Raw genomic sequence first — 26,931 nt, 5'->3', positions numbered from 1 at the left:
CAGCTGCAACAGCACACAGGCTCTTCCCTCAGCATCTCTTCAAATGTTAGGCCAGTCACAAAAATTGGACTCTTATTTATCTCACACGTGCACAGAATTAAAACCAGAAGCATCAACCAACTGAAGAGTGCAGTTCCCAAACAGCCTCCAATTCCTATGATTTTGCGTCATGCTAACAGGAAAACAGGAACTCAGCTTCCTTTTGTAAACTTCAGCTCGCAGAAAAACAACCCATTGCTGAAATTTGGAGCAAGAACCACAGAAGAAACGGAGTGGCATTTGGCAAGGCCTCTCAATGTTTTCATGTCAAGGCCCACCAACATGCTGAGGTTCCCATTTCCCAGCATTCTGAGCCAAAGGGAATGCGGTCTAATGCAAAATTTAAACAAAGTGGAGGTAGATATGCACCAACATGTTGGACTATTAACAGAACGGGCTGAGGTGCTAAAGCACTGCCAGCTGGAATGTGCCAAGTACTGCCAACGACCTTGTGGGAATGCAAGCTTCTGGGAGAGCTAAGAAGCCAAGTACTGCCATGCCAAGATATGCCAGAGCTCATTTGTGAAACTTCTAGATCAAAGAGTTGGTGCTGAATTATAATCACTAACTCATGCTAAGAACACAACTTAGAGGAAATCTTTCTTATCATAAATTTGAATTCATTTGACTTCAGTTTTCTCCATTTGCTTTTCAATTTTCCCTGAGGAATACAGAATAAACTTCAACAACAAAATAAAACAAAACAAAAAAATCAAATCAAATGAACTTGAATAACACAGACAATTATTACTTAAAACTCACTTCAAAATCACTCTTCAAAAGCACTGCTTTCCACTCTCTTTATTATAGCTCGAAGAAAACATAAAAACATGTAAGACTTCTTTTTCTTTTTCTTTTTTTTTTTTTTTTTTTTTTTTTTTTTTTTTTTTTTGAGTATACTTTTAAAAGCACTCAAAGTACTCTGTGGTGTTCTGGAGCAAAGAGCCAAAATTAGAGTCACTGCAAAAACAAAGTAGGAATTGTGTAATATTAAGTTTTTCCTCCCTTGTTTAGTTCTTTTCTAAGAGTTTCAGAGAGGAAAGCCAGTTGAAAAACAAACAAACAAAGTTAAAAAAAAAAAAAAAAAGTAAGAAACTTACTTGTGTCAGGCTGAGATTTCAGCATGCCTTCGATGTCTGTGGTGATTTTGGAAACCTGACTATGGAACTGTTGGACAGAGTTTTTGAGGCCAGAAATATCAGTGGAATGAGATGCTAGAGTTCCATTCATTTCACGGATGCAGTTCCATAAGCTGCTCACGTGCTTATTCAGACCTTCTTTTATATTCTGCAAGCTGTCTGAAACAGAGTCCAGCTTGCCACAGACTTTTTCAACATGCGAGACTCTGCTCTCAACATCTGAAACACCCTCCTGGACACCTTGGGTCTTTTCTTTGCACTTGCTAAGATCATTGAAGATATGGTCGTTCAATTGTTCTAGCCTCTCTTTCACTTCACCACAACAATTCTCACTGGAATGAGCAGTTTGATTTGCAAATGTCCTCTGCATTTGATCAATTTTTCGGAAAACACCTCGCTGTGTTTTTCTGCACGTCGAATTGACACCCAGAAGCTGCTCCCTGCAGCTACTCAGGCCATCTTGAAGATTTTTCATATCTTTATCAATGGCATTTAGATTGTATCGGAATACACGTACGTCTCTCTGCATTTTCTGGATGTCACGCTGGTTACCCTTAATTAAGTTGAGTTGCTCATTAAGAGAGCTACTTAGAGACTGCAGGAGAACAGAATTATTCTCTGTTTTCAAAAGCAAGTGATTGTACTTGTTGTTACAATTTTCTAGCTGTTTCTGAAGGTCCTCCGTACCTCGCGGTGCAGACTGACATTTCTGCCCACAGAGCTGTTCAAGTGACAGCAGTTTGTCCTTCACGAAATTCATCTCTGCTGTAAACTGCTCATTTGCAAATCCTGCATCGCTGGGCAAGATAGGCCCAGGATTAACAAACATTCCCTCCGGGTCCGTGGTGTTGGCAATCTCCAAAATAGTCCCGCCTAGCCTAACCTCCAGTGACCGCAGCTTTTGGTCAAACAAGTCTCTGAGTTCATCCACCTCTGCAGCGATAGTACCGCGGAGAGTCTCCTCAACGTAAAAACAATGCTCTTCAGCATTTCGTTCTGTAATATTCATCCTCGCATCTAGCTCCTCCAACCTCTCACCAAACACGTCTTCTAGATCTGGGGTCGACAACCGAATGATTTCGTTATCTATTCTGACATTCAAGACCCTCTGTGCTTCCATAATTCTGTCAATCTTCTTATCTAAATCTTTCATCTGCTGGTAAAAGTCACCCTCACCCTTCTTACAACAACTGGAGTCGTTCGATGGAATCTGAGCGCGGAGAGCATTTATTTCTTCCCTCAAGTCATTCTCTTTTCCTCTTATAACGTCGATTATCCCTACACAGTTATTTTCACTGTCATCATACTGCTGCTGAACATCCTCTAGTTTATATTCACAGGAGTTCTTCAGATCAGTCATTTTCTTTTCAAATCCTTCCATTATTTCTTGCCTGAGGGACTCAAATTTTGAGTCTATATAGTCCTGATATATATTGTCACGGGGCATTGTTATTGTAGGTCCTTGTGCTGCCTCCTGTAGTTGTTTTAATTGTCCTTCATAGCCTTTTACTTTTCCATTCAGTTCCTCCAGCTCATCATTCCTCATCTTCAAGGCTTCTTTGACCTCAGCTAGCTCAGCTTTTATATCTTCCACTTCAAAATCAATAAAAGGGTCTTTTTGATCTTTATTGCTGAGGAGTCCTGGCAGCTGAATAGTGTCTGTTTCACCACCAACTGCACTGTCAGGCTCCGGGCGGTCGTAGAGGTTGTTCAGCCAAGTGACCAACATCTTGCTAGCATCTTCTTGTACAGTCAGCTTCAGGTTTTCATTCACACCTGCCACAGAGGACTGAAGCTCAATCACAGACCGTGTAAGTCTAAACAATTCGTCCTCAAGAAACTGCATTCTCTTCTCATAGGGCGGAGGCTCCGGTGCTTCTGTTGGTTCTGCATCTGTTTACCAGAAATAACAAAATGTGGATGTAAATACTCCCAGTGGTATCTGTTTTAATCAGCTGCAGTTAACGTCACTTTTCTTTAAATGAAATAATAATTTAAACTGCCTAGTGCTTGCTGCCTTCTCTGTTCTTATTGTCAATTGTTCATAACTAGTACGTTATCAAAACCCACAGAAATAAAAGTTTTAGCACAGTGACCAATTCCTGCCAAGATACAGTGGCCACAAAGAAACTGCCAATCACCTCTCCTGTTCAGCAATGGATCTAAGCTACAGCTTATATAACAGACCATTACAGATCCATACACATCACAGCACAATCACCTTAGAACCACTGTATCTCCTATAACAACAATTTGCCCCTGAATTCACAATGAAAACTTCAGTGGCAGCCATTTATGTGCCTGAAGTGGGTTTGTGCTTCAGTATTTTCCTGAACTGAGGTCCAAATATACATCCCATATATGACATGGGGTTCTGCAAGACACTCCAGTTACCAATCTTGCTTCACAAATACATAATTATTTGGCAGGTATTTCAGTAAGCAATAAAAACATGTACAAAAGCATAAAATTTCCACATTCGTAACTTAGATTAAAATAATGTATCCTCACTGAACGAAAATCAGAAAGAGAAGACTTTTAGCTGCAATCTACTTTTTACCTATCATAAATCAATTAATGAATCTGAATCTTGTCATTAGCTGGACCTCAATTTACAAAGCTATAGACAAATCTGGATAATCAGTTTCATGCAAAATGTGTAACAATTGTAGAAAATGCAGAACAAAAACCCAGAAAACAAACATTATTAGAGGTCAAGAAAGGATAAACTGCAGGAAAAGTCAAAGGTAATTTTTAATTTTGACTAGAAGAGAGGAGATGGATACAGATATCACCATGTTTCATTATCATCTTTTGGAATTAATATTTTAGGTTGGCTAACAAAAAACTTTAAAAGCTTGTTTTTAAAGCAGGTGTATAATCTATGGGACTAGTTTGAAACCATGTATTCAGTCATGCAATACATTCTACCACACAGAAAACACATGTGAAAATCTGACTAAGTGCTATATGTGACACGAATCTCCAATTATGTTGGAAAAAGTCCTTCAGAAAGAAACATCTGTTTATCATTTTTTCTTAATGGAGAAAAGGCATAATATGGCAGTAACAGCATTCCTTCTTGCCCTTTCAGAAGACAGTATCTTACACAAACAAGCATCATTCATTCTTTAAAATATTCTTTCAGAAGTTGAAGCTTATCTATACTTATTCCCTTATTCCTCATTATTAAGGCACGTAGTCTAACGTGCATCTGTAAAATCTTTACAATCTCAAACAAAACATTGTGAAACTGCTAGGAACCTTTATATACCATTAAAATTAGTATCTGGGGTTTTTGTTTTAGTAATTTTTTTTTTTCCCTGAACATTGGAGAAACCACCAAAAAAAACCCCCAAAAAACCAAAACCACCACAACCAAAAAAAACCTCCTGTAAATTCTTACAAAACCCATAACCCAAAGATTTTCTGGAACCATGAGTAGCCAGCTGGCATTTCCATTCAGTGTTCTACAGCCCATTCTTCTGTTATTCTTCGGAAATTCTCTGCATTAGGACTGCTACTACCTGGCTATTATTTTCCCACCACACAGTGTCTTTCACATGGCTTTTGTACCTGCCAGCAGTTGAGTTCAATAGAAACCATAACGATTCCTATCCTTAGAAGACAAAACAAGAAACCAGACATGACTGTGCATACCAAAATTCAAACAAAAAGTTACCTGTGCCTTTCTTCATGACAGCTTTTGCTGGCGTTGTGGGACGACGAGCCGTGTTTGGCTTTTCTGCTGGTCCCTCCCTGCAGTCCTCCCCTTTGTAGCCAGGACAACATCTCCATTCTAGCTCTGTCACTGTCTTATATGCAACTGTGTACCGAGGTCTGAAACTCGTTCGGTATCTGCCAAAACAGAAAGCATTTTAAGCAATCCATAACCTAAGCTGCTGCTTAGATTAAAGTTAAAATTCAAATAGGTTTCAGGCGTTTTAATAATGAAAATCAAATACTTACAGCCATTGTTCATTTTCTGCTTTAAACATCAAACAAACAAATGTTTGTGTCTGGGTTTATAGCAGCCTCCACTCTACAGTCATAATTGGGAGCCATGAAATAGGGGCTTTCATGTGTGAGCAGAGGGATAAAATGTTCTGGCAACTCATCAGATGCCACTGAGAGTAACAGTGACCACCACTGTCTTACTCTATGCATTCAAAATGTTTTTCCTCTAACTTTTCATTGCAGCCCTCCCACCAGGGCTTTTCTGAACATCAAAAAATGCTTCTGCCTGCTTTGCCCCATTTGTATTTCCACAGTCTTCACTTAGACCACTCCTCAGAACTCGTATGTATGGCACAGTCAAAGCTGAGAGGAATATTCCAGAGGAGGACAAAAAGCTAAAAGTGTGAGTCAGACAAGGACATGAAAGAAGGAATCGGGTGAAACACTACCACCAACAAAGGAATCAACTCCTTCCTGCTTCATCAGTTAAGTTGAAGAGGGTCCAGCAGATAAACCTATGTGCACATTATGTACATACAATTTTGAGCTTCCCTGATTAACCACTCAAAAGTTAACAAATGACAAACTGATTCTGGTTGTGCAACTTTCTTTAGCCATAGACTTTTTCCATAGCTTCCCTTGAAACACACCCCACATGTTCAGCTGTGGTCAGACACTGTGCTATCCCACCAGAGCAGAAGCAGAGCCTATGCTATTGGATAAAAACTAAGTCAATTTAGGATACAGCTCATTTTGGATTGAGAGATGAGGAGAATGAGTAAAACAGGGATTTGCCACCTGAGCTCTATAAACTGGCATTCTTGGAACACATAGAAACAAAAAAGTCATCCAATTTCTCACATGAATTCCTTTCTCTCAGCTAAACTAGCATCATGCTACTAATTTCCCTAAGGCTTTTTCAGATCTTTTTTCCTTAAGATTATTTCAGGTTAGAATAGTTTGCATCCACTAATGAATGACAGGCTCATTTCCCAGCTGAGGTGTCTGTAAACAGTCGTACCAGCAGAATAAATGCAGGACAGCAGCAAATGAATCTGTCTACAGGAGCTCTAACAGATTTCAGCCATAGCCTGGCTGAGCGCAAAGGGAGTCTATCCTGGGACAGAGAACACAGTACAGAACAGCACCAGAAGCAGCCATCCTATCACATAAAAATCACTTATTTCATATTGAACATGTCCATGTATTATTATGCAAAATTCCTTACTAGTAAAAAACAAAACAAAACAAAACAAAAACAAAACAAAAACAAAACAAAAAACCCCAACCACCCACCAAAAAAACAAAAACAAAACAAAACAAACAAACAAACAAAAAACCAAAAAAAAAAACCCCACACAAAGCAGTCATCAGCTACCAAATGGAAAGAAGTAAATCTTACACAGACTGTGAAACACTTCCTCTTGAAAGTCACAGAGTGGGAGTTAGCTTACTGTTACCCTTCCAAGCCTCTCCTGCCATGAGTGTGAATAGTTGCTGAAATAATTCTGATACTTTTTTATTCAGCATATTTCAGATCCATAATTTTAATATAATGTCCCCCATCTGACAGCCATTTGTTGTCCCTTTTTGGTAAACTGGTTAACAAACTTGTGGTGGTGTGCTTAAAATATTAACTACTAATTATGAATTTGTTTATTTTCCGAAAGCATCCTTCCCAATGCTTATATAATATATATATTATATATATATATTATATATATATAATATAGTCTAATTTCTGCACTTGGGAAATACTCACTGTAGTTTTGCATTATTGCTTTGTCTATGACTTCTCATTTAAGGGGGAAAAGCCACTTTCACTAGAGACAATCATAGCTTTTCCACCTATTTCTGGGCCAAAGTAGTTAACCCCAATAAGCCTGCCTGGATTCCATTCTCCTGTGGATCAGCATAGGAAGGCAGGGTCAGGCTGTGCTGTATCTCTGTCTATGAGCTGCTCATAACTGCAGTGGTTTGCTGTGGCTGTCAGCTCTTCAGACCCTGACTTGGAGCACGTAAACTCAGAGCGGGTTTCCAATCCTTTCATACCTTCTGAACACCATATATGAAACAGCTGTAGGCTGCACTTCAGCTCATCATTTCTCCTGCAGTTTTCACTTAAACATCTGCTGAATCCTGTTTACAAAGTACAGAAATCCCTATGGTCAAGTGCTTTAAAAATTAAATAGTGGAGTGCAATGTAAAGGGCACCACTGGGAAGAACAATATCCCGGCCACCCAGGAACTTCCTTTTCTTTCTCCCTTATCTAAAGCATTAAACAATATCTTGTGTAGATAATTTGGATTTGAATCCTTTCCTTCCAGCTAGCTGCCAGAGTCAGGAGCAACAGGATTAGCTAGATGCTTTAATGTTTTGAAGTGGTTTTGAGAGTCATTACAACCTCTCTCACAACCAGCACATTACTGAAATGCAAACTTTGAACTTCTAGAACAGTTTTCCCATGCCGGAAATGGTTGGACATACTTCTGTATGATTTCCATAAAACACTTAACTGCTCCTAACTTTGTGTGTGTTCCTCGTTTTACTTCCAGGGCCAAACCCCTTCCTGAAAAATACAGTATTTTGGTTATTTTCAAATGCCAAAATCTCTCTTTTTTCCCAACAAAGTTTTAAGAATATAGCTGAAACTAATTTTATAAAATGAATACTGCATTACTGCAATACTTAATACTACTCATATGCAAATTATGCACTTCTTTGCTCAAATTACAGAACAAGGATTTTCCATCATATTTCTGACAATTTTCTCTTTGAACACCTTCTCTGCAGTCATATTCATCAATACAGACACTTTCAGATGACTTCAACAGTCAGAAAAATCATGACACAACCAAATACGAAAGAAGAATATAAACAAGTAAAAAAGAAACAAAGCTTAATATTTTTCCAATGTCAAAAATTTAAAACTTCTCCAAACTCTATCTTAAAAATTAAAAAAACGGCATGTTTGACATTCTCACTCTTCTTTGTTTTATAGTTTCTTGATCCTAATAGACATAAAATGTTTAAGTATGATTTAATTAAAAAAAAAAAAAAAAAAAAAGTAGTCCACTTCTTAAAAATTCTTTCAAATTTGAAACAACACAAATCGTAACTGTTTTGTTTTCAGATATGGTACATCAAATACAGATTAACCTGAATCATAAATCACAATTCTTCTAGTGCCAAAAATAAGCTAGAATCAGAACATTTCAAAATCTGGATCTAGAACATCTTTCATATTCTCACTTTGAACTGCAGTAACAAGACAGCTATACTCACGGACGGCTCAAAAATTCAGTTGGGATTTACTTAGCAAGAACTACTTCTCTATATTCCCAGTCCAGCTGAATGATTCACACAGCTACGCCCATTTCCTCCAGGAAGGCTGGGAAACAGGAACTTACACTAGCACTTCTCTTAATTTGAATCCAGTCACATAAAAATTTCTTCAAAATCACAGCTCCTCTAATAATGACTTTCTTCAAGCACAACTGCTGTGCAAGTTGCCCATGCAAGGAACAGTATCACTGTGACAGCAACATCCAGCTGCACTGACAAATGAGTCACCAGCATGCACCCAGCCCCAGGGGAATTCTCAATCATACAAGATGCTTTCTAAAGTCAGAACTTTGCTCACTCTGTGAATTTCAGTGGAGGAGCTGGAGACTTCCAGGATTTTGATAGTATATAGCAGTCTAACAGCACTGAACATAATTATGTTGTTAGTCACAGTCCTAACAAAACAAACCACAAATTTCTGCTATGGACCACTTCCCTAATTTGTGATTCTATGTATGCAAAAGACACAGTACTGGGAACTATCCAAATATACAAATTATACGTGTCTTTATTTAAATCTGCAGTATTCTGAATCCAATTACTCATTCATAGTCACAGCAATTATACAATCACAAACACACAAAGTGCACTCAGGGTGCCCAGAGAGACAAAAGGTTCCCTCTCTATAAAACCGGATAAAGATACATGGTTGAAATGTAACATCAAGTTTCACATAATTTATCTGGCATGTGTGAATCTTTACAGAGTGAGGCGATTTTATCAAAAGGGTCCACAAAAGTTTCCCAGGGGTCCTAAAAACTGAGACTCCTCTTTCATACCTTTATATGCTGCAACACAATTCAAAACCAGTAAAACATCAAATCTTCCTCTGGTTGACTTGGATTTCTGCTATTGAAATATGTGTTAATAAACACAATTATTGTTACAAGTATACTTCAAAACTATTTTAAGAAACAGTAATTTCTTATGTGGTTAGAAGCTGCATGTAACACACCAGCATTTACTGTGCCTAGCTACTCCATTCTCCTGTGGATTTCAAGTCCAAGATGATGGTCATAACCTCTTGATGAACTGAGCTAAATACTGAAATCATTCTTTTACAAAGCATGAATAAAGGTTAATATCAACTATCTCTCTTTCATTGCAAGAGAGAACATAAGAACAGCTATTTTTTAGGAGTTTTTCCACAACAGGCTTGTAACTACCCACGCCTACTACCTTCACCATGAACTCAACATGCTGATCAAATGAGAAAACACACCCAGAACAATAATACAAACCTCCAGTTTTAATATCTTAAGTGTTTCACAGATGAAATGAAGTTTTACAGTGTGACAATAGCACTCAAATATTCCTCTTCTTTGAGAGGGAAGTACTTTCATAGGAAAATGCTTTAAAAAAATCCTGTTTGCTGCAAATGCTAGACATTTTGACTAGGGAATGAGCTATAATATTCCCATGGTGCTAAACCACAGAAGGAAACAGTTAACACTGATATTTGGAATGTCACCTAATAGCGATAAAACAAATCAGAAACATTTGGACAAAATTGGTGGGAAAACATATGGCTCAGCTCTGTAACTGGATATTAACATTCAACCTTTTGGGAAATGCAATGAGATAAGTGCCACCACATCCTCACTGCGAGGAAGGGACCACAGAATCAGCATGTTTCTACATAAGCAGCGTATAAAATGTTTACTCTGAGCACAAAGCTTCAAGGTTGGTCCAACATTCTGTAGTGATTGGAAAAAGTCCCATGACTTCAGCAGCCTGCAAATTTCTGTCTTTATAAAACAGAGGATATCAAATCTACACTGTTGAACATTTTTACTGCATGTAGACACATTCTTTGTAAATTGCATCGTCTGGCAGTTATATTTATACAGTAATACTGCAGTTAATACGGTCACAGTCATCCAAATCTCCAATACATTGCAATGGGAGCAAAGAATTAGGATGCAGACACCACCCGAAAACACCACCTAGAAGATGTAACTAAATGCAATCATATTTTGACCAAACATTTTTTACTTTGCAGGCTGAAAACACTTCTGCTGAAAATACGCCTTATTGGCTGTTTATACTACACACTGAACTAGAACTGGTTGATCCTACGTTTTCTGCTTCCCAAGCATGCAGGCCTAGCTGTATGCCTTACAAATGGTGGCAGAAATCCTAGTTCCACTGAAACCTTTGGAGATTTTAGCAGTCGTCTGTCACAGTGAGTTCGGCACACCTGGATTTCAGATGCCTCGTGTGTAGGTAAGGGGAGGTTTTAGTTCTCTGTATTTCCATGAAGGCCAACAACAATAGTGCACACAGCCAGCAGAGTCAAAACAGGGCTGCATCTCACCCTAAAGTCATTGTTTACATCCTACTGCCTACAGAGTGTGCTGGACACCACTGACTTGCATCAGTGTCACCATCACTGCATGTCTAAGCTCCCACACCCAGATTCAACCCTCTGCATACAGGGCAGACAATTCAGGTCAGGGTGAATCAAATCCCACTTTTGTTTTTTTGTTCTTTTATTACCTTACCACAGCGCAGCAGCACCGGCAGCTAGCTTGTGTTCCAGCCCACAGATGAGCTTAATTTGAGAAAAATGTGTCCTTGCCAAGAATTTAACCTAAGGCATTTATAGCAAGCAGCGAAAAGATGTTTTGACAGGAATGGATGAGCCTACAGAACTCTAGCTGTTCAGTGAAAGCAAATCACCAAAGCCATAATAAATCCCAATTATACAATGCAGCAAAAGTCTATTAAAAAGAATCCTATTGCACCTCAAAATAGTTTTTCTACCTGGCATTAGAGACATTAAGCTGCTTCTTACAGATTGACTTAAGGAAGTCTTATCTTCACACTGCTATTCTTCCTTTATGTGGCATTTTCTTCTTTCCAAAATTTATATAAAATAGGTCATTACATGTCTTTACAGGCATTGGGGTCTGGGCAATTACATTTCCTTGAGAAAAATGCCATGGACCTTAGACACTTAGTCCAGTGCCTGGCCCACTCACAGCCGTCTAGACTGAAGTTCCTCAAAGGCCTTTGGATAACATAATCATCAAAACAAAACATATATCATGAAAAGCAAGAAGAGAGTGTTTCAAAATTTTTTGTGCTGGGAGAAACAAAGTTTTGAGGCACTCCTGTGGAAAATATAAAGTTATGACAAGCACCACTAGTGCACATGACCAAGGAAACTCAGCTTCTCTGGGCTTGCACAGGCATACAAGGGAGCTCTTTAGGAAGTTTGCACTCATGTATAGCATGGCCAACATTTGTACCAAATCTGTTCAGAGCTAAAACATGAACAAAAAGCTGCTACTGTCTGAGAGGATTAACAGGGAAGAAACTGAAGGAAAGCAACTTTGAATGAGTCAAAGTACTCTCTATCCGCAGGAACACAATTGCCTGTTGTGAACACACCCAAAAAATCACCCATTCAGGTCACTGCAAAGAGTGCTTTAGTATCTGACTATGAAAGCCCTGTAATTTTACCGAACGTTTCATAGGACAGGAATGAGCATTTAGAGACTCAGTACTTTTTTCCATTGGTTGTTTTCACTTGGTCTCTTCATGCTACCTGGAAAGCACGATGGGAGAAGATGGCCTTCCGTCTGGAAGAAATGGCTAAGTGGGCAGAGACCTGGCACAAGTGATCGTATTGCTCCTTCATACAAGGAATGGAAAAGTTGTATTTGTCTATCCCTAAATAAAACTGTCATCTCATCTAGTGGTACCAGGGAAGAAGCAGAGAGCCATGCTGCCCCAATCAGCTCACTACAGCCTGGCCTCTGGTACTTTGTTGTCTTCAACACTGAACATCATTTCAAAGCGTCTGAGCGAATCCGGCTGAATTTTACTGCAGAGTTCGTGCTTTGTTCAGTAAGAAGGACAGAAGATTACAGGAACTGGTAGAAGACAAAAACATTCAACTATTCTCAGGCAACACCACATGGTTTCATTTCAAAGTCTCCAAAAGTGCCATTGTTTATTGCTTATACAGTGGATTTTATGCCACTCGGCTGGAATTCTTCTACCAAAAAGGATGAGATTCAAACTACAATTTTCTCTCTTGGGAGAGAAATGTTTCTTAGTGGAAGGAAGAACCAAGGGACTGCACACTCTGAAATACGACCTCGTGTCTCATACCAGGGATGTCCTCTTGTTGTGTATATATATATATATATATATATATATATATATATATGTCTTCACACACACATACACAAATACCTGCCTATCTGTCTAACTCTCTCTCGGCTGCCAAGGATTTTATTTTCAAAAAGCTGACCACTAAAGTCCAATAAGAAATGTCCAGAATTTTAAAATGTTAATACTCTTAATGTTCATAAGTTACCACTAGGTAAGTATCCTTTTTTTACGAGCAGCAAAACAAGGACACAGGATCCATTTAAGTAACTCAGAGACAGCCTTTGGCAAAGCTCAAAGCAGAGCTTCAGTCTTGGGATTTACACCGTTGAAATGCCAGTCAAACACATGGTAACAGACCAACAGTAAGCTATTAAAATCCCACTTAAATAGAATGGGATAGGGGAATCCTGAAAATACAGTCCTTTCAAAAGGATTTCAGGAAAGTTTTGAAGAGCAGCAATGTGATGTACTCAGTGATGGAACAGGAACAACCTTGCAACAGGTTATATGTCTACAACATCATCACCTGCCTCTCCCAGAAGCAGGGACCAAGTTTCTCACCTTACACAAGTGAAGAGATGAAGTGAGGATGCAGAGCACTGCTGCTGATAAAGCTGCCTGAAAAACTGAGTTCTAATAGTATCTCTTCTGCTTCTCTGCCCATGAAATAAGCTGTTTTCTAGAATGCACTAGAAACAGCTGTTGCTGTGAGATTATTTGAAAATATACCCAGATGAAACAAATTACCAATATATTCAGAAAGACAAGAACTAACCCGTGGGATTGAGTGGGACACCAGCTTTGAGAATAAAATGGAGCATTGTTTTGAGAGCTGTTACTTTTCAAGACACCAAGTTAAAAGTGAACCAGAAGGGAAAGGGAAGATGATATGCAAATTCAAAAATGAACTCAGGCAGGAGTCATAACATCCCCAATGAGTAAAACTGGCACTGCCCACTTTCTAATGGTACAAAATGTTCCTTGATTATTTGGGTGATTTATGATGAAATACACCTAAATTGGTCAGCAGCTCCCTGAAAATAGAAATTTATTGCTTTGGCAACAGTTTGATGCTTAACAGAAGAGGCCCCAGACCTCCAGGTCACATATTTCTCAAACCAGAAAAGCATGAAACTTTAAGAATTTACATTAATGTGAAGTGAGGAGCAGTTTGGGATTTTTTTTTTTTTTTACATTATTTCGACAAACTCAAATGATGTGTGAAATGACAATTCCCTGTCCAGTTCACAGAGAAGACTCTGCTGCGTTCAGTGCATGGAGAGAGAGATGCACAATTTCAGGCTTGGGGAGACAGCCAGGAAAACTTGCCACACCCAGCAGGATCTCAAAGATTTTCAAACAAGCACTCCAGGAGACTGAAGTTTTTTAAGTTTCTTTACTGTTTTCAATGCACAAGCCCCTAGGCTAACCTCCCTATGTAGTCAGCTAGCTGGAGCCTGTACAAAGGAATTCTGCTTCATACAAAATACACAAGGTTGGAAAGAAAGTCCCAAAGACCTTTATAGATACTTGGAGGGGAAACATTAAACAGCTCTCGCTTTCCCTTCAAGTTTTTGTGCATCCTGAAAGCTTTTCTTGTGAGATATGTATTGCTGGAGGCCAGTGGCAAACACAGACTCAACCTGTGCTGACTTGTACACCTGAGGTTTGATCCTGCCTGGAGCTGAGCACTCTGACACTGATGTGCATACTTGATTTCTAGCAACAGAACAGTCTCAGAGAAAACTACACTGGGACTGTTAGAAGGTTGAAAACTACACGGGGATTTCCTATACTTTCCTAGGCTGGGGCTGATGTGCTCCACCCAGGTCATTCTGGGGTTGCCAGATGGATGGAGCCATTCAACTTGAACTGGATGTCTCATGTGAGGGTTTTCAATAATCAAATTTCCACTTTTACCCACTAATATTTAGTTAATAAATGCGGAACACTGCTTATTAAAAACAGTGTTTTAATCTGTAGTAGTAATCTGTTCTGGAGTTTATGAATGCAGAAAACTCGTAGTACCATTCTCTAAAGTAATTTCAATTTTGTGCTTTGAATCTTCTACTGGGCCATGAATAAAATCATTATTAGTTTGGCACTGGGCTTATTTATGATCATTTGAAAGTATTAAATGACAAGAAGTCGGAAAATATTGCTCATAAGAGATTTGGAGAGGCTTGCTAATTTAGCTATTGATTCATTCATCATTTTCTGGGTCATTTTCTAAATGAAATAATGGACTTGCTTCATATGCATGTATCATTAGTGTTAAGATGAGAAGCTTACACTAAGTCATGACATTCACTCCTCACAAGCTAAAGACAGATGACCTGACTTGAGCACACAAATATCTTTACTCACATGAGCATAATTAATGGGGGCCGGTACATGAATTAGGAGATAAAACATCCTTTCTTCAAGTCCCTGAGCAACCTCATCTAAGTTTGAAGCTGGTTCTCCTGTTAGCTGGGGGCTATGAGGGGATTTCATGACCCCCAGAGGCTCCTACCAAGCTAATTTTTTTTCAATTTTATTTGCTACCTCACAGGGGAAAGTCCTGTTTGCAGCTCTGTAGCGAAGACAGAAAACATCCCAGAAAATATTCAGCCACTTCAGTCTACTTCAGACTTTAAAATTAAAACCTTATTAGTGAAAGCAGCTCTTCCCAAAAGCGCTGGGCCATAAACTGGTGCATCTCTGGTACAGCCAGGTGTGCTCACACACTCTACAGAACAAGAGGCAGAACAACCAACTGCTGTGACAGCTTCCTACCCTGAACCAACTGTAGCCACCGGAGGATGTCCCAAACAAGCCACAACCCTAAGGGACGTGTAGGATCTAACCAGAAGGGCAACATGTTTTTTCTTTTAGAAATGGATAATGCTACTAGTTACAAATGGCTATTATTGCTAATATAAGTTACCAAACCATTCATAAGAAAGCTAGAATGGAAATTCGCAACAGAAGCGGTGAGGGGTCAGTTATTTAAGAAGTAATATTGAATTTCAAAACATCCAAGTTCTTTTTAGTGAGTATAAACACTAATATTTTTGTACCTTTCAGCCCAATGACCCACTAATAACAAAGTTCCTCCTTCCTTTGCTAGTCACAGTTTTAAGAAAAATAAATCAGGAGCCCCCCACACTTCAAAGGGAACATACTTCAAAGGGCATTTCTGCTCTTTCTTTCTACTCTCCCTGTTCCTATCTCTTCAGCAGCCACACTTCATCTCATTCATCCCTGACACCTTAATCAGCCAAAGCATTCACCAGCTTTTTGGCGGGGAAATGCACTATCGAGCCCAAGTACCTATAAAACAGTTAAACAATGAAGAGTAATATTTTCCTGAATTTCAACCTAACCTTTCAGGAAATACACCCAGCAGCCAATGTGAATTTACAGTTAACAATCATGAAAGTGTAGACATTCCAACAGGGGGCTTTAGGGTTTTTGTCTTCAGACAAATTATATTTTAATGGGCTTAAAGGGTAGATAAAAAGGGTTCGTGCATGCATATGATTTTAGGCTTAATCATCAGAGCTTTCTATTTCTAAAAAAAGATCAAATCAGGGCTGACTATAATCCATATCTGCAACACACACTCTCTGTACAGACACTCATGTGTCTGTAAAAAACACATGGAATTCAGGAGTACACTGCAAGTTTAAGACAGTGAAATGCTCCTCTGCACACTGCAATCTAAGTAATTGTTATGCATAACCTAGACTGTACCTAAACACTAGAAGGGTTCTTTAAATTTAGTCTTAAAGTAATATAAACCAACAGTAAATCCACTGACTGATTAAAAAATGGACCTAATAGTACTTAAGTACACATATCCATGATACAGTTAAGGAACTCTTTGTTTGGTTTGGATCTCAGTGTTCCTACTGTCTGCAGCTGAATGAGCTCTTAGATAAACCATGGGTATCGAGAGGAGACTACACAGGGACCGTACTTTATTCCCATGAATATCTGCTATTTAGTTCATTTTAAGTTCTCTGTTCAAGTGTGTAAAGGAGAAAAAAAGAGAATAATTTCCACAAAGTCCTCACGCTCATTTCTTTGCTGTTTTATAGCTCTTTCCTGTCCTATTTTTGTGAATATTAGCTAGCAAATGTATATAAACACATTTTGTTATTCAGACCGCTACTCCTTCTGAATTAAACAATATTTTTCACAGGAATCAAGTTAGGAGTTTGCAGGATTTGAGGCATGTATTTCAAACTTTTTGGATTAGCATCTTTCATTCTCTGCTACAAAGAGAGGGTATATGAAATAGACACAAAAATAAAATGACAACCTCTAAAAAGTTTTGAACACAATAAAATTTCAAGATTTTGATATTCTACCTTCTCTCTGTTAATCAGCTGTGCTGTGACAGGACAAAAATATTTTATGGTAAGAATAAGGAATATTTTTTGTTAAGAACAAAGAATAGTTTTGCCATTGCCATTATGGTTAGGGAGAAAAAAAAAAAAAAAAAAAAAAAAAAGTGATGTTCACCAAAGAAAGTCAAACAGAGGAAACAAAGTCTTATGATAAGCATCTAATTCCATTCTCAAAAGAACAAAAAAACCCCATGAGACTGGACACAGCTGGTGAGACCAAATGTCTGTTCAGCCCCACATTCTCTCTCTGACAGCAGCCAACTCCAGATGTTTAGAAGCACAATGCCATTTCAGAGAACCACAGAGAAATCTGGAAAGAATGGGACTTCTGGAGGCCGTACTGCAAGCTCAAGCTGGGCTTCCCCTTGTTATTCCTGCTGACAATCTCACACTCTCAGTGCAGGAATTTCCTGAGCTAGAAGCAATGCCTTTGCACTTTCTTCACTATCTACTAGCAGACAGTCTGTGAAAGTCCTAATTTACATCCTCTGAAATTCCTTATCTTAATGCTTGATGATTTATGTGTTTAAAGAGCTCAGTTTCAACCCCTCCTCATGCCTCTGTAGCTCCACTACAGAGACTTCTCGGGATAGAGGGCACACCCCATTACACACCCATAAACTCAGTCAGAAGTCCAAAACGGCCAGTTCAAGACTCCAAAGAGAAACAAGGGAAGTTACACAGGACAGCGTTACTCAGCTGTCTGCCGTCTTTGTTTTTTCCCCTCAAATTCTAGTGTTTATATAGAGAAAAGCTGGGTTTCTAACAAAAATAACAACCCAAACAAAGAGAAAGCAGCACATCTGAATGCCAAACACCCAACACCTATTGTCAGGGGCCCCAGGGTGGCAGCGTCATCAGTGTCTGAAGTTCTGTTTCAGTAGTTTCCAGGACCTAGCAGTATCTGTCTCATCATCACAGTTTCATGTCAAAATAAAAACTAATTACTGTAGCTTTACTGTAAAACACTCATCATCGCCTCATACCAAGCCTATGAAAATCTATGGGTGTCTTCCCAGTGACTTCCTGGGGATGCTGAAATGGTTTCACAGAGTGCGTATCGCCTAGAGTTTTCAAACAGAAATGAGCAAATATTACTGCTTTTCAAGTGGAAAAATGAGGAAAGGAGATTTGCCTGTGATTAGCCAGCAGGTGAGCGAGATCCGTCCGTTCCCTGATGCCTGCTGTACCTGCTGCAGCACACCTGTGGGCGGCCACTCCACAGACGTGGCCACACGCACGAAGACTAAAATCAAACAAGCAACTTTACATTACCCCCCCCCCGTTAAATCTGCACTGGCCGCTTCCCTTGCTGGATAACACAAGGATGCACAGACTGTAAAGGCGCTGGCTCGCGTTCCTGGCTCATCCTTTCCGCGCCGATCCAGCAACACGGAGCAATCATCAGACCGGTTTTGAGGGCGGCTGCGCGCTGGCAGCCCCGGCCCAGGCGCGCTCCCAGCAGCGCATAGGTGCGCTCCCGCTGCCGGCGCTCCCGCCGCCCATGGAAAGCCGCCCGCGTGCTTTCCGCCCGCCCGCACGCCTCTCCAAGCCGACGAGGTGTGCCAGCGCAGCGCCCTCTCGGCAGCACGGAGCAGCAACTCAAGCTGGCTCTAATTAGCCCCGGCAGCCCGATGTCCGCAATGAGCGAGCGCTCTGTTCGGGTCGCGCTGGGGCCCCGGGCCGGCCCGCACCCCCCCGCACCTTTCGGGGTGCCGAGAACCACCCGAGCCCCGCGGCAGCCGCCGCTTCCCCGGCGGGGCTTGGCAATGGGGGGCCGAGCGCCGTCCCCGCCGAGGTCGCCCCCGGCGCTACTTACACCAGGGTGGGCTCGCAGGGGAACTGGTTCCAGGCGCACTTGTACTGGGCCTGGACGTAGCTCTCCGTCCCGTCCAGCACCGAGCAGCTCACGTTCTTGTTCACTATGTAGGCGCACCAGTTCCTGGGGGAGAAGGACAATGTCGGTCAGGCACGGCGGGCTCCGCAGCCCGCCCGGCTCGTCCCGCGGCGCGCCCCGGGGCGGGCGGCACTCACTTGCTGCGGGAGCCCGGCCGGGAGTACGGCAGGTGCGGGGTGCCGTGGCCGAGCCCGGCGGCGCCCAGGGCGAGGAGGAGCGGCAGCGCCCATCCCGAGGGCGGCGCGGACCCCGGGCACAGCTCCATGGGGCGACGGGCGGCGGCGGCGGGCGAGCGCAGCGGGCCGGTGCCTCTCCGCGGGCTCCCTCCGTCCGTCTGTCCCTCCGTCCCGCCCGCCCTCGCCCGCTCTCAGCTCCCTCACTGACGCAAATCCCCCCACCCCGTTTCCGCCCTCCACGGCGGCTCCGCACCCCCCTCCGGCCAAGGCGCCGCTCCCCTCCACCCGCCCGGCCGGCCCCGGCCCCGGCCCCCGCCCCGCTCCAGCCCCCCGGCCGGGCAGGAGCCCTGGGGCGGCCCCCGGCCCCAAGTGACGCCCGGCCGCCATCAGCCGGTCCCCTCGGGGCGGCCCCCGCTACCCGGCCCCTGCCCCAGCGGGCCGGCGACAGCCCCGAAACAGTTTTCCCCCCTGGAAAGCTGACGGGAGGAGAGTTGCCGGGCCGCTGGGGAAGAGTTCCCCCGCTCCCGTGCTGCTGGGACGGAGGGCAGCCCGCGAACCGCGGGGAAGGGGGCACTGGGCTCTTCAGTGGGTCGGTGCAGGCGTGGTGAGCTCCCGCTGGCTGCGGGACAGGCTGAGGCTGGTTTGCTGCTTTTTGGCAGCCCTGTGGTCCTGCCTGACACCGGTGCCATGAGGTGGTCGGCGCTCCCTTCGTGCCCCGATGACGGCGCATTTTGCCCGCTGTCATGGGAAGCCTGCTGGCGGCTACCTCAGCGAGGGATGTACGATAAACCTTGACTTGTAAGGAGAGGTGTTCACTGGGCAGAGTGAGCACGCAGCCTCACCTGGCTGTAAAATCCAACTCAAGCACCTTGACTAAGTGGCCTGCTCATGTGAGGCTCTCCTACCGAGGGCAGGACCACGGGGAAGTTCCTCTATCCTCCTCAGCTCCTGCTCTTTTTCAGCAATGGGTCCAACCCGAGGGCAGGATCATAGGCACGTTCCTCTGTTCTCCTCAGCTCCTGCTCTTTTGTGAGTTGGATTTTTGAGCTGAAATGACACTGAACAAAGCATTGAGGCTGGGCCAGGGCAGGCTGCTCCCACCAGTAGGGAAGGAGGGAAAGGGAGAGAGCGATGTTTGGGTGGACAGTAGTTGGGGTGGGAGATTTGGGGACAGTGTGGGCTGCTCCTGCTGAGCCTGACCAGCCCCAACCCTGCTCACGCTCTCCCAAGGCCTCCCATGGCCAACAGCAGCTGCTCAGGCTTTCCTAGTTCTCACATGCCAGCAGCAGGGCAGGGCTCTTCCTCCTGCTGTAGGCAGCAGCTTGCTGACCTCATCATTTGCCCCGACCTGCTGAAACAGGCAAACTTCGTCCGCCAGTCTTACTGTGAGTCTCACCCAGCAGCTTCACTCTGCCTCCAAGTCTTCAGGGAAATAAGCTTTAAATGTTGAGGTCAAAATGATGCATTCAGGCTGGTTTTTAGAAACTGTTTCATTGGAAATATACACTAAAGCTTCCTGTCCCCTGGAGAAATGTGTGCCATTACAGATGCATAGGAACACTTCACTGGCGATAAATAGCAATGGAAAAAGATCAGATGTTGCTTCAGTCTGTCCCACTTCACTTGAAAACCTTCTAATGCTGTGTGGGTGCTTTGAAGAGGATAGCACCTCACTGTCTTAAGAAATTATGCTTTAACCTTCTCAAGGATTAAACAATTTCCTGTGCCACTGTTTGCATTCACAGAAGCATGTAATTCAGGTTTCATTATTTGTGCTGGCAGAAATTATCTGGACTTTCCCATGCCTGTAGAGAGCAAGACTAGAGTTCAGTCCCTAAAAAGCAATGAAGAGGGTTTTTTCTTCCTTTCCCCTCTCCAAACTCAGCCAAAGGACTCATGAAATTGGTCCTTTTCCAAAAGTGATGAGCAACATGGAAGAGCTGTACATTGTCCCACAAAGGAAAAGTCATTAAATAATGAAAGACTGAGGTCATGCCTGTCTTGAGAATGACTGCATAATACAAAAATTAATAGACTGATTTAAACAAAATGGGAATGAAGCAACAGTATATTTCCACATGCTAAACACTGAGCTTATATTTTGATGGAGGAAGACAAAGCAGATGTTACCTGACTTGCCATGAAAGCACCCAACTTACCTGTGAACCCTAGAGTCAATTGCCTGACCAAACCTAACATGGGGACACCATTAGAACGAGAGCTGTTAGAGCCCCTTTTACCCCATGGATATGACAGATAATAAGTCAGAAGCTTCCTGCAACTTCAGGACTCTTCAATGTTTGTTCATTCAAGAACTATGCAAGAAAATCTCTCCTGATTTCTGATACAGAGTTGTCCCTTTACTGTCTAGATCAACTACTTTGTAAATATTATGAAACAAGGCTTTGACAGCATTTGCTGCCATTTCTTTAAAAGACTACGTAATACTTCTTCCACTGCAAAGCGCAGTGCATTTTGGAGTTTGTTTCATTTAAAATAAACCATAACAATGAAAAATAAAATCCTGCAGGACCAGTCCCATCTTCTCCCTAAATCTAGAGCTCTGTGGGAACTTGAATACAAGTGCTGCTGCAGAGAGTGAAGTTTTATTGTGGCTGCATGATGGCTCAGTAAGGAGTGTCAGCAGAGGATGACTTGTGCTACAAGTGTTGAGCTGAATAGAAATGGATGAACTTGGGTGGGTGCATGGAGCTGACCTCAGCTCCTCTGATATTCACACTGGGCCTATCAGTGTGATATCAACAGTAACCAGTACAGAAACTGGGCTTTGCCTGGAGAATCTTCAGCTCAGGTGCATGCTGAAGATGTGCTCCAAGCTCTGCGCTGCATTTTTTCTGTGGGTGTAACTAGCTTTATTTCACAGTGTAAGTATGAGGGCTAATCGCGGTCTCAAGGAGACAGAAATGTTCACATTTTGTGTTTCTGTGCTATGTCCTCTCATCTCTAAAATTCACAGTAATCCCAAGACAGATGATTCTTACAGTACATGGAAAGCATCCCTCCACCCCTCCCTACAAATGGAGCATGTAGTCCGTGAGTGCACTAAGGACAGCTTCAGTGACTGGTGAGCTCAGTACACACATCCTTGGGAGACCGAGTTCAGCAATGTGAGTCCATAAATCCTTTGAAATGTTTTATAGTTCTTGTTTCTTTACTAAGCAGTCTGGCTGTGTTTCTAGCACCAAGATCCACCGTACTTTCATACTTCATAACAGGAGAATGATGGGGAAACAACAAGAGCCATGTGCAAGGTCTTGCCAGAGACAGAAAAGTGCACAGAGCGGGTGAGCAGAGTAATTTGCAAAAATATTACCGGAGTATTTACTGCAAAACTTCAAGACAGAAATGTGTCTGTACTGGTGTGGTGCATGGGGTGGAAATGGTGTTTTCCCTGCAATTACCAGCCTTATCTCAGCTTTTTTTTCTTTCTGTAGATTTCAGCAACAAATTGCTTTGTGAATTCTGGGTTCCTTTCTGCAGGGTCACTGCCTCAAGAGTTGCCAAAATAACCTGAGGTGAATGGTTTTCAGAGAGGTGTTTGTACAGCCTTGATGCTTCTCTTTAATGAAAAAAAAAAAAAGAAAAAATGAAATATTGTCTGTGGCACAGAAGGTCTTTCAGGTACTTCTCACTGGCCATCAGATGTGAGGAGCTGGCCTACAGCTGTGAGTAGTCTGGGTTTACATTTGGTGCTGTGTTAACTCAGTCCATGAGTCAAAGCAGGTCACAGTGTCCCTCTGGAAAGATGAAACTGGTATTAGGGAACAAAGAAAAGTTTGAAAGGAAGCTGTAGGAAACTCCAGGCTAAAAGAGGAAAGCTTGCATGGAGGTGTATGACGCATGCTGGCTTGGATATACCAGGAAAAGCACTCTGTGGGGAAAGAGGTGTTTGAATACTGATCTGCAGAGACATGATACAGCCCTGTCCCATTCACTAGGCCTATATGTCATTACATACTGATCTTAACATGAACGTAAAAATTCTAATTTGGATACAGGATGGGTGGTTTGCAACTTTCCCACTCTTGGATGAGAGCATGAGTTTTGTTTGCAATTTCTTTAAAAAAAAAGTTCCCTGTCACAAGAAGCGATGGGTTTCAATTTTAAACTTTTATGTGTATTCACCTCAATTAAGTCTGCCATATTTAGCTGTGAATGTTTTGTGAAAATTAATGACTGAATGCAAAGTAAATAACAGATGTTAATAAAATTACTATTTATAAACACTTTAACTTAGATTAAAATCCAAGCAGCACTAGTCAGAGATAAATCAATAAATGAGAGAAGGGAGAGCAGAGTATTTTGGTTTTCTCTTAACTGGAGAGCCACCTTGGAAAGCCATAACTGTTACACAACCACAAGGATTTTCATTCCCCAACAGAAGGTCTGTAGCAGACACTATTCTAGGAGCTCTAGAGTGTGCAGAGAGATAGCCCATGTGGTTCCAACCAGTGCTCAGCCACATCTCCTTACTGAAGTGCCATATTTGCCTATCTTGGCACTGGCAGTGTGGTGTTGGGGATGCTTCTGTGCATGGGTGGGCAGCCTGGCGACTGCAGCCTTTCTTCCCTGGTGGTATTTCCTTTTTGGGGAAAAACATTTGTGCTAATTTTGTTTATTTAAACAGAAAAACAAATCGGTGTATTACAAAGAACCCGAACATTAACTAGTGCCAGCGCGCATCTAGTGTTTGTGTTGAAACTGATGCTCTTTGTTGTCACAGGTATGTTTTAGCTGGAGAACAAAAGAAACAAAGGGAGCTCCCTGGGAGCAGCTCTCAGCACACCAACGAATCTGTTCAAGGCCTCCAGGTGGGACAGAAGAGATCAAACTACATTATTCACTGGGGAAGAATAATCTGAGTGCTGGAGCGTGGTGAACCTCAAGTATGCCATACTTGTGGAACAGCCTATCTACTTGATACTGAATGGCTGTGACACAAAAAGAAATAGTGGGATTATGGTCTACACTCCTCCCATACAAAAGATAAGTGCTCTCTTACATTACTTATTATAATATGAGAGGACCGACTGACATGCCACTGTTACCATGGTTTTCTGAGCACAGCAAGCCTGGACATCCAAGGTGGAATGACAATCAAAAGAAAACATTTTATTGCACCACAAGATCTTTCAGTGAAGAGCCCAAGGCTAGCTGACATGTGTAAGGGGTGAAGAAGTTAATGAGTACTGGAATAAAATCAGAGGAGTTTGGCATTTCTTGGCAGATGGGATGTTGGTGGGAGGGTAGAGGAGATAGGGGGAAGAGACTTCTTTTGTGTCAGCTTGTCTTTGATTTGGTGAAATTGCCAGGTGACTTCAAGGGAGAAGATGCACAATGGTCTTTTGTTCTTTCCACAGCTACTGCTTCTCTAACCTGCACATACAGTAGGACAAAGCTGGTTTGTACAAAAATACAGTTGCTCCCTGTGCACAGGCCCTTCAAAATCTGGCAGGCAAATTGCTAAAATGTATTTTAAAGGCTGAGCCTTAAACTGTGCACTCTTTACCCTTGCTGTAAAGAGTTTTTTGAATCTTGCTTCTTATGAAATGAAGAGTTGTCATACTTATTTTGATATTTAACTTTTGATGGTATTGCAATATTTCAGAATAAAGACTAAAACTGAGGGCATTAATTACTGTGCAGTCCTTTCCTCCTGTGGTACAGGGCAGCTTCCAGAGTTTCACAGCATGCACTGCCCTTCTCAACACGCTGCTCTCTGATTGAAAGTGACAGATTTCAGCTTTCCTGATACTTTAAAGATGAGCTGGAATGGAGAGGAAGGGAGTGGCACGTGGCTTTGCAATATTTGGGACAAAAATCTGTCAGCAGATTTTTAAACAATTACATTGCTCTTGATAGAAAATAATATGATTCTGAAGCTTGAATTCCTTGTTTATCAGTTCATCCTGTCAGTCTCTTGCTGAAGTTTCTGGAGTTTGAGCTAAGAGAGAAAGTTATATGAGTCTAACTACAAGAGGGCAAGTTTCTATGCAAACATTATAATCTAATTTTAGGCGTAATAGATGTTGGTTTATTTAAAGGAATTGATTAAAAATGCAGTCAGTCCACTTAAAATTAAAATAAGAAAGTCTTCCTGAAAACAAGAGGCGGAAATTCTTTATTGTCGGTAAGACCTAATACTGTGATTCACAACATCAGTCTTGCTTCCTTGGAAAAAATAACTCCTGACTTAATTATTTCCCAATGAAAAAAAAAAAAATCAAGGAAATAGTCTCTACATTTCTTCTGATTCTTATCTGTTTTACATTCCAAAAATTTACTTACCTTCGTTTATTATACAGATTTTACAAGAAATCATTCTTGATAAATATTTTGCATTGTATCCTAATTGTGTGTCCAACTGTGTATTAATCAGACTGCAAACCATGTGTGTTGGATCTCTCAGGGCTGCAAATAAATAAACTAGTCATAGCAGTGCTCTGGTTTGATCAGTTAAGAAATCTGAATGAGCTGAGGACCACATACTCAAAAGTAGGTAAGTACTTCACTCCTACCAATGTTGACTGGAATCAACAGCCCTCATCTCTGTGAAAACTAGGAATTAAGCACCCAAGATTCATTTCAGTCAAACCTCTGCTGGATAACATCACTGGATGCCATCTCTGTGCATTTTCTGCCTCATTCTGCCACCTCATCTTGAAAATCTCAGGCAAGGATCAATAGTTTATTTAAAAACACCAAATATTTTGTTTTCAGGCATCCTGGTTTAAAGTAATTCCATTACTTGGGTAGCAAAGTCCTTAGAGTACAGGGAAGGACAGAAATGTTTTCCACAGACAATGGCCTTGTTGATTTTTTCTTTCCAGTACTGGGAGAAACCGGGTAGGTTTAAATACATGTCTTCTAATGAGCAGTAGCCATGTAGTTAATTACAATTGGTAGACAGTGTAGAGTATTTAAATTTGTATTTAAATTCATTCATCATGACATTTCCATTCTGTATCAAAATAACCTTCAGTTAAGTCCTGAGTCTTTATGTAAATTGGTAAATATTTAGAATTTAGAACATCTTAGAGGTTTCAGCAGTATCCTTAAGTTGCCTGTGAGACAACTCCAGATTAGTCTTGAATTTCCTTTTTCCCACCTGAGATCAAAACCTCCTGGTGAGGACGGTGACACCATTTCCTCTGATTCTTTCAGACACATCTTACACTTCAGCATCCTTCCTGCTGCAGGCTGTACAGATGAGCGTTCTTGATCAACCATGGACTTGTATCCTCTTTGTCTTTTATTGTTAAAAGGAAGTATCGTTTAACGCCAAAAGAGGGTGTGGTTTTATATCATCTTGGAAGAGCAGTGGCTGCAGAGATGCTGGCTGGGGGAGAGGAAGTTAAAGATGAACATTGCTGGTGTGTTCCCAGTGTGGGGGACTGAGAACTGGTGGGTCAAATGACAGTAATAATTCCACTGGACAAGGCTGTGTGCAGTAGTGGTAAAATGAACTCATGGTTTTAGAATTTACTTCAGTGAACATAAGATATGAAAAATTTATGTATAGGGGTGTATGTTCAAGAATGAACTCAGTCATGGACTCAGTTCAGGGCATCTGGCATTATTTACAGCAGAATTCCAGGCTTGTAGAATGTTATTTAAAATATTTTTTTATGGCAGTTAAAATTAAATCTAAACTTTAGGATGAACTCTGTCAGGAGTTGTAGGTACTCTCTGCTCCTGCTGGTATTGGGCTTTTCTCTTTCTTCCCTTTAGCCATTTACAGAAGAACATGGTGGAGTCATTATTGCTCTAGGATGAGAAATTAATAAGGAAAGAACCCTGTTGTTTTATAGGTACCTGTCAGTGATGCTAGAGT

At 41.7% G+C, this 26,931-nt stretch overlaps 1 protein-coding gene across 1 annotated transcript in view; it reads right to left on the bottom strand.

The window, feature by feature from the left end:
- EMILIN2 (elastin microfibril interfacer 2) overlaps positions 1–19,165 on the bottom strand; it is a 31,751-nt gene extending 12,586 nt beyond the window's left edge. Inside the window, exons 1-4 of the mRNA XM_040068283.2 lie at positions 19,038–19,165; positions 18,823–18,945; positions 4,861–5,036; positions 1,140–3,071 (exon numbers count right to left, since the gene is read on the bottom strand). Coding sequence (XP_039924217.1) covers positions 1,140–3,071; positions 4,861–5,036; positions 18,823–18,945; positions 19,038–19,165 — 2,359 coding nt within the window. The remainder of the gene's footprint in view (positions 1–1,139; positions 3,072–4,860; positions 5,037–18,822; positions 18,946–19,037) is intronic.
- Between the last annotated feature and the right edge of the window lie 7,766 nt (positions 19,166–26,931).

Source organism: Hirundo rustica, chromosome 1 (assembly GCF_015227805.2).
Source record: "Hirundo rustica isolate bHirRus1 chromosome 1, bHirRus1.pri.v3, whole genome shotgun sequence".
Taxonomy (NCBI): Eukaryota; Metazoa; Chordata; class Aves; order Passeriformes; family Hirundinidae; genus Hirundo; species Hirundo rustica.
This window is presented reverse-complemented; position numbering and strand designations above follow the sequence as displayed.